This window comes from Oculina patagonica, chromosome 14, assembly GCF_052425735.1.
Source record: "Oculina patagonica isolate OP01 chromosome 14, crgOcupat, whole genome shotgun sequence".
In the NCBI taxonomy this organism is placed as follows: Eukaryota; Metazoa; Cnidaria; class Anthozoa; order Scleractinia; family Oculinidae; genus Oculina; species Oculina patagonica.
In genome coordinates this window covers 14,416,767-14,436,505 of record NC_135771.1, presented here as the reverse complement: position 1 = coordinate 14,436,505, position 19,739 = coordinate 14,416,767, and the positions used below count along the sequence as shown (strand labels likewise).

At 37.0% G+C, this 19,739-nt stretch overlaps 1 protein-coding gene and 1 long non-coding RNA gene across 3 annotated transcripts in view; one reads left to right on the top strand and one right to left on the bottom strand.

The window, feature by feature from the left end:
* Nucleotides 1-19,739, top strand: part of LOC144637970 (titin-like) — a 175,624-nt gene that overhangs the window by 16,996 nt on the left and 138,889 nt on the right. Inside the window, exons 2-13 of the mRNA XM_078497059.1 lie at nt 4,633-4,962; nt 5,419-5,709; nt 6,235-6,519; nt 8,069-8,350; nt 8,821-9,096; nt 9,406-9,684; nt 10,976-11,257; nt 11,666-11,947; nt 12,467-12,748; nt 13,201-13,509; nt 14,747-15,028; nt 19,375-19,683. Coding sequence (XP_078353185.1) covers nt 4,633-4,962; nt 5,419-5,709; nt 6,235-6,519; nt 8,069-8,350; nt 8,821-9,096; nt 9,406-9,684; nt 10,976-11,257; nt 11,666-11,947; nt 12,467-12,748; nt 13,201-13,509; nt 14,747-15,028; nt 19,375-19,683 — 3,489 coding nt within the window. The remainder of the gene's footprint in view (nt 1-4,632; nt 4,963-5,418; nt 5,710-6,234; nt 6,520-8,068; nt 8,351-8,820; nt 9,097-9,405; nt 9,685-10,975; nt 11,258-11,665; nt 11,948-12,466; nt 12,749-13,200; nt 13,510-14,746; nt 15,029-19,374; nt 19,684-19,739) is intronic.
* LOC144638048 (uncharacterized) lies at nt 12,286-14,652 on the bottom strand. 2 transcript variants are annotated; one of them, XR_013567868.1, is made up of 3 exons: nt 14,272-14,652; nt 12,948-13,018; nt 12,456-12,589 (listed from the first exon to the last, which is right to left on the bottom strand). It is a non-coding gene; the product is annotated as an uncharacterized LOC144638048 (long non-coding RNA). The 2 variants fall into 2 exon arrangements; XR_013567869.1 differs by lacking the exon at nt 14,272-14,652 and having other exon boundaries at nt 12,286-12,460; nt 12,948-13,184.

Genomic DNA, 19,739 nt, shown 5'->3' with positions numbered 1-19,739 from the left:
GAAAGCAAATTCTGCAATATTAATTCATACTTCAATAGATTGCTGTTTCAAGTAAAAAGTGCTTTCTATGGAATTCACATGTTGCTGTTTCAAATATAAAATAATGTTTTCTGTAACCTTAAAGGAACAGTGCCACAGCTGAGTTTAAGTTTGAACTTTGAACTGTGTCGTTACTTTCATACTTGTGTGTTACACATAACACACATTCAAAGACAAGCAATTGTCATTCATTCTTGGAATTAATAAAGTTATTGTTCACAGTTTATTCGCAATCAATGTTGTTAAATTATTCTTACAAACATTTCACCTTCCTCTTTTGTCCCATCACCAACAAATTGTACAAGAAAAAGGGGAAATCTCAGTCAACACCAAAAACTACCCCTCCTTTCAAGCCTTACTCGAACGCATTCCCCTAATCGCTGATTACTACTAGTTTTAGAGGTATTGTGCCAGAGAGTCGTGAACGGCAAATATTTCTGCAATTTTTTACAGTGGCTACAACAGTACTGGCGGTTTCGACTCTTCGCGATTCTCTTCAGCTGTTAAGGTAGAGATGTGTTCTCAATTCTGTTTCCGGCAGTAGAATGTTTTTTGACCTTTTTGTACATAGACCGTTAGGGTTGAAGATCGCATGTGCATCCTTTAAAAACATACACCGGCGACCACAAGGCACACGAGGAGTCCGTGCAGACCTGTCTTTTACTTTATTTTTTTGTTTATGAACTGGGATTTCGACCAAAATTAGCCTGGGAACTGGGATTTGGACCAAAATTGGGCTGGGAACTGGGGTTTAGGACCCCCCTTCAGGACCCTCTTAATTAGTTGTAAGATGTATCAGAATAACAGCTTTATTACTTAAAGAATAGCGTGCTTTCATTTGATATCTATTATTTTATCTTGAGAGTTTTGGAAAGTAGTTGAAAATCATTTCTGTTTACAACGCGTACAAAAATAGTGCAGGTTTCAACAGGATATTTACTGTTCCAACTGTATTTATAGAGATTACAGTCGTAGAATATAGCAGATATAGCTTTCATATCTACGTAACTAGTATACCTAATGGTAAAAATGTTGCCGAAAGGGAGGACGATGTAAATATCAGTTGTTCGATCTGTAAGCATTGTTCTTATCCTTGTGTAGACAACTTTTTTAAATTTCGCCGTGGGAACAGATTGTATCGGGGTTAAAGAGGGATTGTAATTAAGCAATTAGTTGGCGGTTAGGGATTGAATGTCAAAGTTAATCTTGCACACATAGCACATGTCGTTTGAACAAAAGGTTTGAATCGTTAGTCGATTGAATACCCAATCATTTTTAAGTTATGACCAGTTATCAAACAGCGTAGCTCTGTGTAGAAGTTTGAGTCTCTCTTTGAAAGTGAGATTTGATAACGGACTACTACATTGTTTATCGCGGAATCACGTGTCAAGCAAGATCGCATGTTTCCTATTTAGCAGGATCATGACTAATACACCACACGAGTACTACAAGTAACATACGGGTAACATACGAGTAACACACGGAACATACGGGTACATACGGGTAACATACGAGTAACATACGGATACATACGAGTAACATACGGATACGAGTAACATACGGATACATACGGGTAACATACGGATACATACGAGTAACATACGGATACATACGGGTGCATACCAGTTCCTATTTCATTTCATTTTTATTTTATGCTCCCCTCATAAAGCTCCCCTGGAAAAGTCTCCCAATTTTTTAAAAATTATTTTACTTTTAATAGAGATGTAGCACTAAGACAAACAAGGCAGGCTGATTTATTGCATTTGCCTAAAGTACGGACAGAAGCCGCGAATTTATTTATTTATTTATCCATTTTAGGTACACTGTAAGGCTTTTAGCGACTTTTTAATTTTTATTTTTTGCTTTTTACTAGTGCCTCTATTGATAACAGTTTTTATTGTAAAAGCTGATGGAGTAACCCTATTTAAATAAAAGGCTTTCTTCTTCGTCTTCTTCTCCCCCGCCCCTTCTCCTCAAATAGCTTGCGTGACGAGTCCAAAACAAAAGTAAGACACAAAACCATTTACTAGTAAAAAAGTCAAGATTTTGAAATGTTATAGGATCACCCTTATCAATCTTTATTTAACTATTTTCGTTCCCCATTTATTAATGCAAGAATTTGTTATTGGAAATTTGATAGACATTAGACACCATGTTAAACTAAATACTCGATCTTATTCTCGATGAAATTTAGTGAGCGTATTTTCTATGGCATGGTATAAAATAGTTACAAAACACTTTCTCGTGGTATACTTAACAATTATTCCATGAGTCCGCGTTGGATACGAGGTGGTAAATAGCCAACGAGGCGCGAAGCGCCGAGTTGGCTATAACGACTCGTATCCAACAAGGGCGAATGGAATAATTGTTTTATTAAATTCTTCTCAAGTTAAAATCGAATGGACATTTCATTTTGATGTAAACGAAGTGATAGTATGAGGAGGCGCGAAAATTTCTGGCGCGGTGTTCACTTCTTGAGTTGAATGAAACATAGGAGGAAAGTCGAGAGGAAAGCGAGCAAGAGAGTTTTCTTCAGAAGATTTTCCTCAAACAATCCCCTCTAAAGTCGTCTAAATATCATGGAAATTGCGACAACAGTTAAGATTTACGAGAAGATCCGAAGCAAAAACTTTTCTGGAAACTACAAGTCTTGTGCAAGTCGAACGAAGCAAGTGTTTACATTGTACTTCTTTACGGCTCCACGGCTGTCATCAAGACTGCTATATTATTTGAAGCGAAATTGAGCTCAAAGTGGAACAGGTTTATTAAAGTATGAAAGGACAAAACCAAGATTGAAAGGTAACAAACTTTACTGAAGTGCTGAGCCTAGTTTTATGACGTACACTGAATGAAACTGTGTCAGTTTGCCGTTCTTTCGTAAATTATTTGCTGCTTTTCTACTTTATTCACTCGCTCTTGCTGTGCGTTCAGTTTAAAAGTATTATTAATTACACTTTTCGCATCTATCCTTTTGTTTTGCGTATTTTAATTTACTATGGCATTTCTTTGGTTTTTGTAGGCACCGCTAATTATTTCTTGTTCATAAAGCTCGCCAAATTTGCTGTTCAAAACCATTTTTTTGATGGAACTGTCGCTTCCCGCAGAAAAACTTTAGTTTGGCAACAGTAACGCAATCATTTTCCAAATAAGGTCAAACTAAGGTATACGAGCTGACAACCGGGATTGAGTGAACCAATCAGAATGCTAGAAATGCAATATCCGTGGCTGAAAATTTAATAATATGGAATATCCCACTTGTCACTTGTATTTTCTTCGTATACACACTCGCCTAAAGGCTCGTGTGTATACCGAGAAAATACAAGTGACTCGTGGGATATTCCATAGTATACCACTCGAAAGCGTTGCATAACTAGTATGTATCTGTATGTTACTCGTATGTATCTGTATGTTACTCGTATGTATCTGTATGTTACTCGTATGTATCCGTATGTTACTCGTATGTTACCCGTATGTACCCGTATGTTCCGTGTGTTACTCGTATGTTACCCGTATGTTACTCGTAGTACTCGTGTGGTGTATTAGTCATGATCATTTAGCAGAACCTAGCGGAATATAATATCCAATAAGCAGGCCAGAGTCTAAGCGCGGGCCGGCCGAAAATAGCGAAGAAAATGACTGTAATTTACACGTTCTTCAGCCGCTGCGTTGTAGCTTTGGCGTTACAAAAACATTAAGACCGGCTCAAGAGTGACTAAAATCAAATTTCTCCTCACAATATCAATACTAAATCAGGAGAAGAGGTTATAAGAATTAACAAAATCATCACCACTCGCATGTCATTATCACACAACAGGCTAAGCGGTCACTAAAAAACACCCAAAGCGATACTTGATATAGCTTGAAGAAAGCACATGGAAGTCATAGTATAAGTATACAGTAGAATGAATGCTTAGTGAACCAAAGTGCTTTTCCACAGCTAAATATAAGTATCTGTCAGTCATCTTTTTCTGCTGTTATTGGAGTCCTACAACTGTTCAACGGCCAGATGCTGAAGTGTACTTTGAATTTTATTTTTTTTTGGTGAGATACACGCTTTTCAATTTTCGATATCTTTGCAAGCAATAAATATAGGTGAAAAGCGATCTCTTTTATAAATAAACTTGCTTTCCCCAGTTCCTTATCACAAGGGGCAGTCTCAGGTTATCTCCGTTTCGGGTATTTAACAATTTTTCCACGTGCGCGCGTTGGATATGAGATGGTAGATAGCCAACGAGGCGCGTAGCGCTGAGTTGGCTAAAACGATCTCATTATTGGTTAATAGGCAATGGTATATGAACTCATATACCATTAACCACAATATGGCAGCCGATACGCGTCAACAAAAACAGCTGGGGAGCTCAAATATTGCAATTCTTTGGGCGTTTTTAATAAAACAATTATTCCACTCGCGCTTTTTGGAAATGAGATCGTTATAGCCAACTCCAGGTACGCGCCGCGTTGGCTATCTACCATCTCATATCCAAAGCGCGCTCGTGGAATAATTGTTAAATATTATATTATGAAAATGTGTATAATTTAGGTGCTGTTTGTTGCGAGTTTCAGTTGATAAAATTTATTGTCGTTTCTCAACAGGCAGTGCGCCAGCATTTACAAAAGAGCCTCCAAACCAATTCCTTGCTGTTGAAGGTAGCAATATCACTCTGGAATGGACGTACGACTTTCGTGGTGGATCATTCGATCAGCTGATATTTAGTAATGCTAAAACATCCGACATAGTGGATAAAGACGGTGCGACGTATATAGATCCTGCGTACAGGGGACGTTTACTAGTGAATGTAACAGATGACTCTACATCGATCACGTTTCTAAGAGTGAACAGAGCAGACAGTACAGAATATACGTTACTGCTAAAAAGCACAAACGGAGAAAGAGATAAGAGTAAGGTGGAGATTTCAGTTGAGTGTAAGTACAAAAAGAAGAACAAAGCTCTTACACAATATTTTTCTTGTGTTAATTTGTTTTCTCGGGTGATGTGCAGGGGGAGTTCGTGTTGAGCTCAAGTAGGAAGTATATAGTTTACGGAGGTGGAGAACGTGGTTAAGTCTGGCATTGTTTTATGGCGTATTTTGAAACAGGTCAAAACATGACGCGAAATGGCGTGCTTCTATGTGAATCCGAAGTTTGAAAACTGTCTATAAGGGCCTGTTTACATGGAAAGAGGGTGACCTAACTAAGCACTCCTTTACAAGCAAAATTTCTAACTCTTTTACCTTTTAAAAGGAGTTGGATGAATTTCAGACAATTTAGCCTTATCCATTAACAATAATTTCCGATATTTTGAATATTTTCAGTTAATAAATCGGTTTTTAAAGTTATTCAAGTTTCTATATCATTACTTTGTCATTTGTGTGACTACAGATTTAGATCAACCTAAGGTCGCTTTTCATCCGCTGAATGCCAGGACTAGTAGAGAAGGAGATGACGTGACTTTAACTTGTAACGCTGATGGAAATCCACCACCGACAATATCATGGACCAGAAATGGATCTGTTATAGATACAAGTGGCGATTCCGGAATACGTTCTTCAGATGTCGAAGAGCAGCTGACTATAAAAAATGTGAGCAGGACAGACAGCGGAGAATACCAATGTGTGGCGAATAACAGTCTTGGAAATGTTACCTCCAATGCTGCTACACTGGATGTCCAATGTAAGAACACATTCGTCGTTGTTTAATTTGTAATTGTTTTTGTAGTTTTTCTCATTAATTAGTTCTATTGTCATGTTTATATCACCGTCGAAACGTTTATGGGCTTGCTGTAGAATGGAACTTGTACGGTATGGTAAATCCGTTTCTCACATACTTAAGCTGAAAATATAGTTCTTTTCGAAAGAACATCAAATATGAGGTCCAGCAACTACGCTTTACAGCAAAATCCGTTTTATTAAATTGCTCTCGCCAAAGTAAAGGTGCCCATACTGACTACTCTTGTACAGACGTTCACTCATCTCTTATAATTACGGTAACAATCCAAACATTCCTCCGTATTTATAAAGTCGCAAATGTGTAACTTGGTTGGTTGATATTTTTAAAACTACAGGTCAACCTGAGTTCACTGCTCATCCACAGAATGTTTCAAAACCATTCAAACTCCATTTTAACATTTTCGTCCAAAAAATAGTTTCTGTAGATCACCATTTTAGTCATTTGTTAAATGTCGTCTTTTTCATTTAGATCAACCTGAGTTCACAGCTCATCCTCAGAGTAAAACAGAGCCAGAAGGAGATGACGTGACTTTATCATGTAACGCTACTGGAAATCCAGAACCGACAATATCATGGACCAGAAATGGATCTCCTGTAGATACAAGTAAAAATTCCTCCAGGATCAGTTTTTCAGAAAACAAACACAAGTTGATTATAACGCATGTAAACAGGACAGACAGCGGAGAATACCAATGTATCGCAAACAACAGTCTTGGGAATGATATATCCAACGTTGCTTATCTTGATGTCCAATGTAAGTACAACGCGTGTCGTTGTAATAAATAGTAGCCAAACACATTGCAGTAGCCGAACGGCAAGGAACTTGACTGGACAACTAATCTAGAACTGAAACCGAAGCAACAAATGTTTACTTTACGCACACCGCAGTTTGCAGGATAGGAAAGGAATGGGTCGCTGAGAAAAGTCGTTGCTTGTTTGAAAAGAAAAACAAAAACAGAAACAAAAACCAAATTCAGGCTCTCATACAGTATGAGATCCTCATTCTTTATCTTTTTCGCAAGCTCAGCTGGTACGAAAGCTAGTTCTTTTTTCATTTAAATTTTATTCGACCTGTACTGAAAACACTTAGTCTATATATAAAAGCGATGCTTAGAAGAGAGAACCAATTATTTACAAAAATACATTTACTATTTGCAAAACTGCTACATTACTACTTCTACAGTAGACCCCTATTAATACGACCACCGTTGTGCCACGAAACTTTGTCATATTAACCGGGTAGGGTCAAAATATAGTGCTACACCCTTCTAAATCATGCCAAGAAACTATACCTCTAATTCCGCTATAAATCAACTTTCTTTGTATAGCAAAATTAGTAGCCAAACTTACAACTGCAAATCGTTGCAACGGAGCAATACAACTGAACAAAATCGAACAATGAGGAGTTCCGAGTAGTTCCTTAACAAATTATTAGACATTCCAAATAACCGATCTGTCAGAAACAAACAGAAAAGAGACTTGATGAAAAAACACACAGTGGAAGGCAGCAGAAACAAGAAGGCAAAATAACTTGTAGAACTGCGAAACGCAGCACGATGAAGTCTTTCAGGTCTTTTGTAGTATTTATTCGTGCATCCTTTCTCCTGAACATCGTAATTTATCGCATTTAGAATCAATTGATCACGCGTATCACTACAAACTTCCTTACAACATTCCGGCGATAAAGGGTGTTACTGATTGTCTGTTTTCATTCAGCACTCTCACCAGGCCGGTCGTATTAACAGGATAACGTCATCAAGAAAATTACGACTGAGGACTCTTAAACGCGGTCGTTGGTCGTAATAACTTCGGGGGTCTGATTAACGATGTTTTCAGATAAGAAAATAACTAAACTTTTGTTTGGTCGCAAAAAGTGGTCGTATGGCGGGGTTTCACTGTACTATCACTAACCGCTACCGCGACCGCCGCAACTGCTATAGTCCAGTCCCTAGACCCTCTCTTCCGCGCGCCCTATATAGGGGTTGAACCCAGGCGCGCGAAGAGAAAGTCCAGGATAACTTACTACTGCTACTACGAAATTATATACTTCATTTTTTATTTCAACATTGTATCATTTAATAAATAAATAAATAAATTACTTTTATTTAGACACGGTAAGGATTAAAGCTATAAGCTTGTGGGGCCATTGTGGGATCATTTCTATCATTTTATTCATTTATTTATATCATTCATGTTATTATTAATTTATTTTATTTTAACATCATTGCAGATCAACCTAAGATTACTGTTAATCCAAAAGCAAAGACACAAAATAGCATAATTTTCTTCATATTTATTTACAGATCAACCCAAGATCATTGCCCATCCAAAAGCAAGAACACTAACAGAAGGAGATAACGTCACTTTATCTTGTAACGCTACTGGAAATCCAGAACCGACAATATCATGGAGCAGAAATGGATCTCCTGTAAATACAAGTAACACATCCAGGATCAGTTTTTCAGATGACAATAAGCAGTTGACTATAACGAATGTGAGCAGGACAGACAGCGGAGAATACCGATGTGTGGCGAACAACATCATTGGAAATGATACCTCCAATGCTGCTACACTGGATATACAATGTACGTACGGTATTTGGTGCTGTTGATGTTGTATTGGACTGTTGTTTCATAGTTACTAGTCGTCGTGTTTCTTGCAGTAGCTTCAAACCTTAGCTGAGTATCCGAGTATGATTATTGGACGGGACATTTCAACATTCCTCGCTGCGAAAGTCGTTTTTTTTAAGTTGGGTATGACTTCTGATCTCCTCTTGTAAAGAATATATTACTCGACAAAAGATTAATGCATTTGGGATCAAGGTAGTAACACTTGTATTGATTTGGTGTCAATAAAAGATTGATGGAAGACACAAACATCAACCTTTGTACCTGATACCCGTCCTTTATTAGTCAGTACTGTAACAGACAATTAAAACACGCAGCTGCCATTTGAGTGAAAACCCTTGTCGCAGATCTCCAGTTTCCAACAATAAAACGTTTTAAAATACAAAATAAGTAAAAAATATAATTTATTTGTTACTGTTTGTTTACAGATCAACCTAAGATCACCGCACATCTAAAGAATTACATGAAAACCGAAGGCGATAACGTGAATTTATCCTGTAACGCTACTGGAAATCCAAAACCGACAATATCATGGACCAAAAATGGATCTCCTATAAAAAACAATTCCAGGATCAGTTTTTCAGAAAGCAAAGCGCAGCTGACTATAACGAATGTGAACAGGACAGACAGCGGAGAATACCAATGTGTGGCGAACAACAGCCGTGGAACTGACACCTCTAATGTTGCAACACTAAATGTCCAATGTAAGTTTGTGAATTTTGATTAATCGCAACCAAACAGCTAAAAAATTGACGCCAGTTTTTGTGAAAGCCTTTTCTTCTGCCTTCTGCGTTTGGCAGAAAGTACAATTAGTTAACTGGATTGGAGTCTCCTCAACAAAAATATATATGGGAACGTTAATGCACGAATTGGGACGACATTTATTGCACTTTTTAGGCTTCCTGCTTAAAGTACGTGTTCTAGTTCTATTTATGTCTATCAATTCTTCCAAAAAATGATTTCCGCAGATTGCTATTTTAGTCATTTGTTAAATGTCATCTTTTCTTATTCAGATCAACCTGAGATTACCGTTAATCCAAAAGCTGAGCCGAAAAGAGAAGGAGAGAACGTGACTTTAACTTGTAACGCTACTGGAAATCCAGAACCGAAAATATCATGGACCAGAAATGGATTGTCTATGAATAAAAGCAACAAATCCAGGATCAGTTTTTCAGAAGACAATAAACAGCTGACTATAACCAGTTTAAAGAGGACAGACAGCGGAGAATACCGCTGTGTGGCGAGCAACAGTCTTGGAAATGATACCTCTGCTGCTACAGTAGATGTTCATTGTAAGTTCAATGTTGGTTGAAATGTTTTCAATGATTTAGTAGGTTTGCTTAATTTTCAGCGTCAGAGCTTTAGGTCGAAAGTCAGAATATACACCTGATTGAAGAAACGTTGACTTATGAAAGGCATAAATCAGCATAAGCGATGCGACCCAAATGTTAACTGGGAAATTGGAAAAAGTAATCGTCGTCTGTGACAGAACTGTAAACATTTTAATAAGACAGGTTGCACGAATCATGCTCTTAAAGTTCTCAAAGAAAGAAAATATCTTGACTGTAAATAAATGAAATATTATTTCCAATACTGTTTATCCATATTTCTATTCGGTCTTGTCGTGCAAGGTTAATGCTTTTCACGGGATCAACGTTTCTTCAATTTGGTGTAAATAGAAGTTTGATTATCTAAATGAAGGTGTATTTTACGACACGGTACACAATGTATGGTAGCGTTGAGCACGGTCAATCGGTTGAGTGAGTCGCTGTCTTATTTTTATATATCCACCACTAGACACCGGCACTGAGGTGAATAATTGTTTTCGTTAGTAAAACAGTAACATCATATAACCCCCAAAATGATGATTTTTAACTCATTTATCCCTGTCAACGATAACAATTTTCTCGCGCGCGTTGCTCGGAGGTGATATCCAATGTTTGAGTAGCCAATCAACGCGCGCCAAACGCTATCCACTGTTTTAGTACATACAGTACTAATTTGTACTAGAGCTTTCTAACTGCCCTAGTGTATTTTTCGCTGTGTTACATTAGAGTTGATTTCCGCCCGTATGAAATACCCTTGTGTTTGCTATTTCAGTTTAATCGAAAGGTTTTCTAAAACAGTTTTTCATACAGACTAGAATCTTGTCACAGTTCAAGAATGTCATTGTTAGCACGTTAACGTGGGTCAGTATTTAACTTAAACACGTTCAATAGCCCTACCCGTGACTGTCATTTATTGACCCGCCAGAATCCCCAAAATTTAATGTTATCTTACATTAGGAATGACAGAAATGTTTAATTAGGAATTTAAATGTAATCTTACTTAAAGAATTTGAAGAATTCTTACACAGGAATGCAGAAAGCTCCCACATATCCTCGTGTCACGTGTCTAGACACTAGACACCAGGCATAGTCGAACAGGATTTGAGCCCATGGCTTTTGCGATTTCGGTGAACTTAGGAGTAGCAGTAGTTCGTAAAGTGTGATCGTTTCGTCATCCTGCGTGGAAGTCATCTGCCTGTGTTACCATTGAATTTTTAATTTCTAACTGACATGGTTTATCGTTATCTATTAACAGATGAACCTAAGATTACTGTGCATCCACAATCTCTGACACCAGCAGAAGGAGTTACCGTTATTTTATCTTGTAACGCTACTGGAAATCCAGTACCAACAATATCATGGACCAGAAAAGGATCTCCGGTAGATACAAGTAACAATTCCAGGATCATTTTTTCAGAAGACAATAAGCAGTTGACTATAACGAATGTGAACAGGACAGACAGCGGAGAATACCGATGTGTGGCCAACAACAAACTTGGAAATGATACCTCCAATGTTGCTAAACTGAATGTCCAATGTAAGTTAACAGTTCAAAAGGGAACAATACGAAAACTGCGACTGTTGTTACGAAGGTCCTTCCTTTTCCCTATGGGCTATGGCGTTTGGTAGAGAACGTATCAATGTTTAATGCCAAATGTCTTTAAACAAAAAGAAATCAAAAATAGTAGCACTAAAAAAAGTACATAATTCCGAATTATGGACTTCTGGTAGTAACCCAGATAAAAAAACGAATTGACACGTTATTTGTGACTGTTTCTTTAAAACATTCTTTGTCCTCACAACACGCTCGTTATTTTCGGATTGAGTCTTTTGTGTTATACTAGTAGTATCATTTCATCTTTACGTTTCACTTTTCTTCACAGGTTTGATTTCGGAACACGTCAGTGTGTTTTCACTTTGTTATTGGATTCTATTGTAATTGCAGATAAACCTAAGATTACTGTTCATCCAAAAGCAAAGACGCGAACAGAAGGTAGTGACGTCACTTTGTCCTGTAACGCCACTGGAAATCCAGTACCGACAATATCATGGACCAGAAATGGATCTCCTGTAGATACAAGTAACACATCCAGGATCAGTTTTTCAGAAGACAATAAGCAGTTGACTATAACAAATGTGAACAGGACAGACAGCGGAGAATACCGATGTATGGCGAGCAACATCATTGGAAATGACACCTCCATTGCTGCTACACTTATCGTCCAGTGTAAGTACATTCCGAATGTGTTGTAATTAATCGAATATGACCAGGTTGTATGCTATCGCCTATAGTCGAGATAAAGTTACTTTATATAATTTTTTTTACTAAAGATCCTGAAGTTGTGCGCTTATTTTTATTATTTTTATTTGTTGTTGTATATTTACTGTATTCCAATCATACTTCATGTTGTTCGTGATTGACTACAGACAAGGAATATATTCTGGGTGGTTTTTTAATTAACATTTGTAACATAGTTACTAGAGGAGACCCTCTAATAACTAACGAAAGAATGAAAAGCGGTACTACACATTAATTTTTCTATAAATATATATTTTTATTGGGCCTGGTAAAATTTGTACAGCTCTTTTTCAATTATAATTTCTGTCGTGTAAATAAGTCTCTTATTAAAGAAGCTTGCTGGGGCTTTTCTCCATTCGATCCGTAATATCAAGAGCTAGGACCGATGTTCTTCCAGTAAGGCTCTCGTACTTAGTTCTTACATGGCTCTTTGATGTTTTTCTGCAGATAAACCAAAGATCACAGTCAATCCCGAAACTCAGACAAAAACAGAAGGCGATGACGTCACTTTATCTTGTAACGCTACTGGAAATCCAGTACCGACAATATCATGGACCAGAAATAGATCTCCTGTAAATACAAGCAACACATCCAGGATCAGTTTCTCAGGAGACAAAAAGCATTTGTCCATAAACAATGTAAGCAGGACAGACAGCGGAGATTACCGATGTGTGGCGAACAACATCATTGGAAATGATACCTCCAATGCTGCTACACTTATCGTCCAGTGTAAGTACATTCCGAATGTGTTGTAATTAATCGAATATGACCAGGTTGTATGCTATCGCCTATAGTCGAGATAAAGTTACTTTATACAATTCTTTTTACTAAAGATCCTGAAGTTGTGCGCTTATTTTTATTTGTTGTTGTATTTTTTCAACTGTAGTTTGTTATTTTGTGTGTTTGTGTGTTTTAACTTTTTACTGACCTGACTGGTATCATAAAGTGATGCGGTTTCAAGTGTTCTTGGTAGGATTTGTTCCCTCGCGAAGGCTGTTTCTAAAGGCGAATTTGAAAGACGACAGTGCACGTACATTATCGTACTTGCAAACATAGGATACTCCTTGGATTCTACTCTAGAATAGCAAAACTACCTATTTTAGGTGTTAAATGATGAAAAGGACGGAGAGCTACTCTTTGTTACTAATGTTTGACTTTTTATCTAATGCTGTCAATTGCAGTTGTTCCAGACGTTACAATTCTTGGTGATCCAGAACAGTTTGCAGTTGTAGACAAACAAATGGTGCTGACATGTCAGTATAATGCCTTACCACCTGTGTCTGAGGTGCTGTGGAAAAAGAATGGAACAGTGATAGCAAGAAATGCCAGCGTGGAGATTAATGACTCTCGAATGACTATTGGACATTACAATGAAAGCCATATGCCACTGTCAATTAATGCAACTACCCCACAGGATGCTGGGAGTTACACCTGCCTTGTTACAAATGATGTTGGCAATTCTTCAGACACGATATCAGTGATAAGTCAAGGTACGTTTTAATGCACAGACTACCCAGGTGCATAGTTTTAATTCTGTTCTGCAGTGTTTTCTTTAATACAAGAAACGTATGTTGTTTTGATGTAAGCTGGGCATGAACCGGAACGATAACGGTGATATTTTTAAGGCAGGATTTGCTTTTGATAGTAACATTCCTAGGCCTAATTGAAACGTCATGACACAATTTGTCATAATGAATATGGTGATAAATTTCCGATCAAGAATGATTAAATATGTTGATGCTCGGTAAAGACACTGAATAAACACCCTTATTCTGAGGTGATATTGACATTAAAGGGACACTGTCACAGGGATTTAATGCTTTTCGGTAAAAAGTACTAAAATTGGCGAATAGGTCTTCTCGTACATGAAATGCATCTGGTACAACAAAATGAAGATATAAAATTAATTGTTGTTGAAGGAAGAAGGGCGCCATAATAATTTTTAGGTGTTTTTTCCAGTCCACGAGGACAAAACTTGAAAAAATTAGGCTGATTTTTTAAAAGTTGAGATCTAAAGTTCCTGATGACATTACAATAATATCACTTGTTTATCGCTTCAGTACACTTGCATGGTGATTTTTAAAAAAATCGGACCACTATTTGCAGTTTCCATGTCTTTAGGCTCTCAAGGTTTTGAAGTGAAAATGGTGACAGTGTCCCTTAAATTTCAAGCCTCGAGCTACCGAAATATTACCGTCAACCGACAAATAAAAAGCGGCGTCAAGTGTTTAATCGACAAGAATCAAACAAACCTTCAACCGACAGATAGGGTATTTGAATTCCGCCAAACTTCAAACGATGGTCCATTTGTACTTTAGTGCTGTACGAGGAACAAGAACGAATATATTCTTAATGCATGAATGCTTTATTTATTGATAACCAGAATTTGTCGTTCTTTGCTGTCACGGAAGGAACAAGTCTTTTTTTGCATTTGAAAAAAAGATTTGTATTAAAAAGTAAAATTATCACTTCAAAACTTGATATAAGCTATCGACGTTGTATAAAAACAATTTATTTAAATTAAGAAATAAGGGAAAAATTGAAATATATTAAAAATTATATAATATATATAAACGAATAAACAAGAAATAAAATTGCTTCACTTATCCTAGGAGTGCTCAATGCAAAAATATGCGGACTAGTAATACTTTCCTTCTTATTTGTATAATATATATATATATATATATTTTTGGTGTACTTATCGTCTTCTTTGTTGTGTTTTTACAGAGCAACCTTCAATCACTGTTCATCCAAACGGAGTCTTAATCCAAGAAGGACAAAACATAAGTTTATCTTGTAACGCTACTGGAAATCCAGTACCGACAATATCATGGACCAGAAATGGATCTCCTGTAAATAAAACTGGCAATTCCAGGATCAGCTTTTCAGCAAACAATAAACAGTTGGCTATAACTAATGTTAGCAGGACAGATAGAGGAGAATACCGATGTGTGGCAAAAAACAGGGTTGGAAATGATACCTCCAATGCTGCTAAAGTGAATGTCCAGTGTAAGTCCAGTGTGTTATTTACTCTTATAATAATAATAATAATAATAATAATAATAATAATAATAATAATAATAATAATAATAATAATAATAATAATAATCATAATAATAGTAATAATAATAATAATAATAATAATAACTTTATTTAACGAGGGTAAAAACACTTTACAGTTAAAAACTGAGAAACTAGTGGCCCTCATTATATTATACAATTAAAATGACTAAAAACAAAGTACTAAAATAGAGTTTAACTTAAGAAATAGAGAAATGGTCGAGACCTACGTAAGATTCCTTAAGGTAATTTACATAATTATTTTTAAAAAGCTTAACATTCTGACTAGATCTAATGTTAATAGGGAGCTTATTCCACTCTTTCACTGCCGTGACTGCAAAAGTCCTTCCTCCCTCGGTTTCACGCGAGTATTTCGGGCATCTCAGGGTTATGCTTCCATGCCTCGACTGTCTCGTAGAAATATCACTAACCCTTCAAATACTAGTATAGTTCAATGGGATAGGGTTTGGCAAAAATAAGTACAACTGATTTATTTACCAAACTAATTTGGTTACAAAATTGTGTAAGGTGAAGTTTTCAGTTATCATGGCTCTGGTCTACGATTCGACACAAAAAGATTAACTAATAGCAAATAGCGTTCAATGGCCCGAACTAACATCAATGTGAAATTAAGCCTGTCATTTGTTGTCAAATTCGAAGTCTGTCGTATGATTAACCCGCCACAATCACAGGAATTTTAGTGTAATCTCACATCCAGGAACGCGAAGAATCCTTTATATACAGGAGTCTTACATTGATCTACATTACGAATGCGAAGAAAAAGTCACACCAGAATGCAGAAAGTCCACATATCGTCGTGTTACGTGTCTAGACACGTGACACGAGGCAGAAAATAGGACATACCACATCTCTGTCGTGTGCAAGTCCACTGAAATAAATGCGCTTTGACCTTCTTTTTAAGTTCGTTCGTTCGTTCGAGATTTGCACGTTGTCACTTGTAATCTTGGCCAGCCGTGAATACAGTTACTGAACAAGCTCTTACAGAATTATAAGAGCCCCCCTTATACGGGCGAAAACGTATATTTTCTGCTTAACGAATGAAGTTTCCAGACCTTATCACCTAATGGTTCTGCATGTTCCCATAAAACAAATGCTACTAATAAACCTGATAGATGTTGTCAAATGTTGCATGGAAAGTGAACGTGTCATTTTCTTGACAGATTTTCTGCAAATTATTTACCCCCAGAAGGCTTTACTGGCGAAGTCGACGCATACAGTGGCATTGTGAATAATATCTCTCTGGCTTGTACTGATATCTATTCGATACACTTTGTATTTGAAGGATTCGCTTCCCCCCCCCCAACTCCCCCAATCCCCCCCCCACACACACCGTAACCTGTACTATATAAGTTTGTGTGGAGAGGAACGTCTCTTGTTGTCGGTTTCTTTTGGCAGAATTTTGCTAAAAAACAAGAATGTTCTTCCTTGGTTTCGTTTGTACGTTCGAATAGTCATCGCCATAACTACATAAATGAATGCCGGACTATTTTTTAATGTTGGTTGACTTGTGGTAATTTATGTCGATTTGGTAGGTTATCGTGGTGGTTAATTGAAAGCAAGCAACTTTTTAGCGATTTCCCATCATTACATAAGCACATTCACTTTCTGGTTTCGATTCAACCCTGTGACCAACAGTGGAATGTTTCCGTGTACGTAACCTGAAACTTTTAGGTTTGAGAGTGTTTGTTTGCGTATTTTAAAGGGCATATTCTAACTCACTTATATTGCGAATTACGCTGTCTGAATTGTCTAAACATTTTGGTTTTATTTTACTTCCTATAAAATGACTGAACAATTTATGGTATTAGCTTAATAATCGCTTATGCCCACTTAGGGCTATGGCCATCAGTCAAGTTAATAATCGCTTTCTTGACTTATCTCTTGTGACATGTCTATTATTGTTTGTCCAAATGATCAGCGAATTTGCATCGTGTGCATAATCACTTTTCCGCTTCTACTGATTAAATGAAGCGAAGCAGTGATCCGCTTCTTTAAACATTTGAGCGAACGAACTGAATATCCCGATGTACGTTTGAGAGAAGAAGGAATTCCGTTCAGGTCTTAGAATGGTTGTTAAGAAACGTTTGCTTCTGTTGCTCGCGGTATCTTTCACTCAGACAGGTTAGTCATACAGTGCATGCTGAGTTTATAATAATGTGTTAAAACAATGGACAGTTTGTTGCTCTGATAAGTATGTCGTGTTTGTAACAATCCTTTAAATTGAGTTCTGTCTTACCGTCAAGGCTTTTCATCAATTTAAGGAATAGATTTGTAATTAACTTGTGATGTGAAATTAGTTGAAATACTTCGTACTTAGCACGTTTTTGACGATTTTTCGCAAAACTTCCGGGTAGAAATTGGAAAACAATAAGAAAGTGGATTAACCGATGCAGGAATGAGACGCCAAAGTTTCTGTGCTTTCGTTTGCAGTTTTAGTGTAATTCGTCCATATCTAATAAAACTCACTTAATATCTTTTCTATACTGATTTTCAATGAAGATAATCGTTAAAGTCGAGGTACCTGCCCTGTCCACCAACACTGCCTTGAAATTTGCTAAGCCGAGACAGTTTACAGCTTGAACACTTCTCGACACTTCGCTGTTTTCCAGAACAAAAAAGGCTTTATCTTTGAGCTTCAGGACAACCAAGAACCGATATTGAAATTGAAAATTAGTTAAGCGATACGCGCTGTTGAATATCCTTATCATACTTCATATTGTTAGTGATTGACTGTTTACAGGAAATCTGAAATTCTGGCTGGTTGTTAATTAGATTCTTTGTTCTTTTAAACGACATAAGTCCGCGTTATTTCAGTTAACGATTTATTATTTATCAGTGGCTTCTGTCATGTAATCTATTACCAATATATGTTTCTATAGGACGCCATAGCTTATAATAAATACACCCTCAAGGGAAAAGAGCCAGTAACAATCAATGCTACGAGTATTCTGTAACTTATCGTTTGCAAACTTATTGAGCTGACTTCGCTACTATTTACCCCAAATATTTAAAACAGAACATTTCAACTTTTCAACCATGAGCATAAGATGGCTTGAACGCTTGCGCCATGACGTGGCTTATAAAGCTAGTGTAACATTCTTGAAAAAGTATAGCGCCGTCAATTGTCTAATAACGCACTCATAATTTACAATCTTTTTTCTGTGGTCAGTTCTTTCTTTGCATGGTTCTATTGATTTATAACATTTGAATTGTTGAGCTGAATTGATGACTCGTGACATGTCTTTAGCGACACAGAGTAACAATATACAGAGGAACATTGATAGTTGACGACTACTCGAAACATTCCACACAGCGGAAACCCGTCTAAGCGCAATGTCGAGTTTGTATGGAGTTTCGAACAGACTGTGAATGTGCAACAACGCATTTAATCTCATTTGATAAATTTGTGAATGCGAGAAAACAAAATAAAAGAATTAAAACTAAACCGAGTAATTTTTAATAACATTTATTTAGTAATGTTTCGTTTATTTATTGCCAAAAGTCAGTTTAAACAATGCAAACTCTATATTGCATTTAAACGTTTCCACTCCTAAGTTTAAAGTGTAATTAGAAAACACGTAAATAATTCTCTTGATGTGTTTATGAATTTATGTTTGTTAAAGGTGTTCAAAAATGAGAAGAAATCCGTTTGGATGTGATGCTTGTATGGAATCGAACGGTGTTAGATGAAATAAACTCGAAACCTGAGGGCCACACGGCGCAATTAAAACCCCGCACAGACAAAAAACTGCGCGTAGAAAAACTACACGGAAATGAAAAAATTTGTTTCGAAATTTGTGAACTTCCTGTTCGTACTATTAATTCATCCTTTCAACGATCACGTCACCTGAGTCCAAAGTAGTAAACACAGGTAAAGTTTCTTGAAAATGAGATTGTTTTGATCTCTCACTCGGTGGTGTAACATTCAGAGAGTTTGTGTTGCTTCAACACTTACATCAACATGAACTCTCTTGAATTCAGTGATTTAAAAACGCTTCCACTTTCACAATATCGACCACAGGAAATAGTTTCTTTGGTCATCGTTTGAGGGTTGAATATTTCACGTGATTTCATTGTGGAAGGAAATTTTAAATAGATGCTTCACATTTTAAAAACACCGTATATTACGGGGGGAGGCGGGGCAGGGGAGTCGGGAGGGGGGGGGAGAGGGGACATCCTGCAGGACCGACAAAAATCACCTCCTCTCTCTTTGCCTACTCGCTGTTCAAAGGGCGTATATTTTCGCTCTAACGCCAACTGAACTTCCATTGCAGTTGTACCATCAGTGACAATTGATGGAGACCAAACACAGTTTGTAGCTATAGGGAATGATCTACAGCTAACGTGCCAGTATGACGCTTCACCACCAGCGTCTGACGTGCTGTGGACAAAAGATGGAACTGTGATAGCAAAAAATGCTAGCGTGGAGATTAATGACTCACGAGTCACTATTCCACATTACAATGAAAGCCAAGTACAGCTGAACGTTAGCGCAACTACCTCACAGGATGCTGGGAATTACACCTGTCTTGTTAGAAATGATCTTGGTAATTCATCAGACACGACAATAATTGTTATTGAAGGTATGTTTTAATGTTCAAGAGTAGTAGTGTTATCTTAAGAAAGTAGTTTGTTTCTT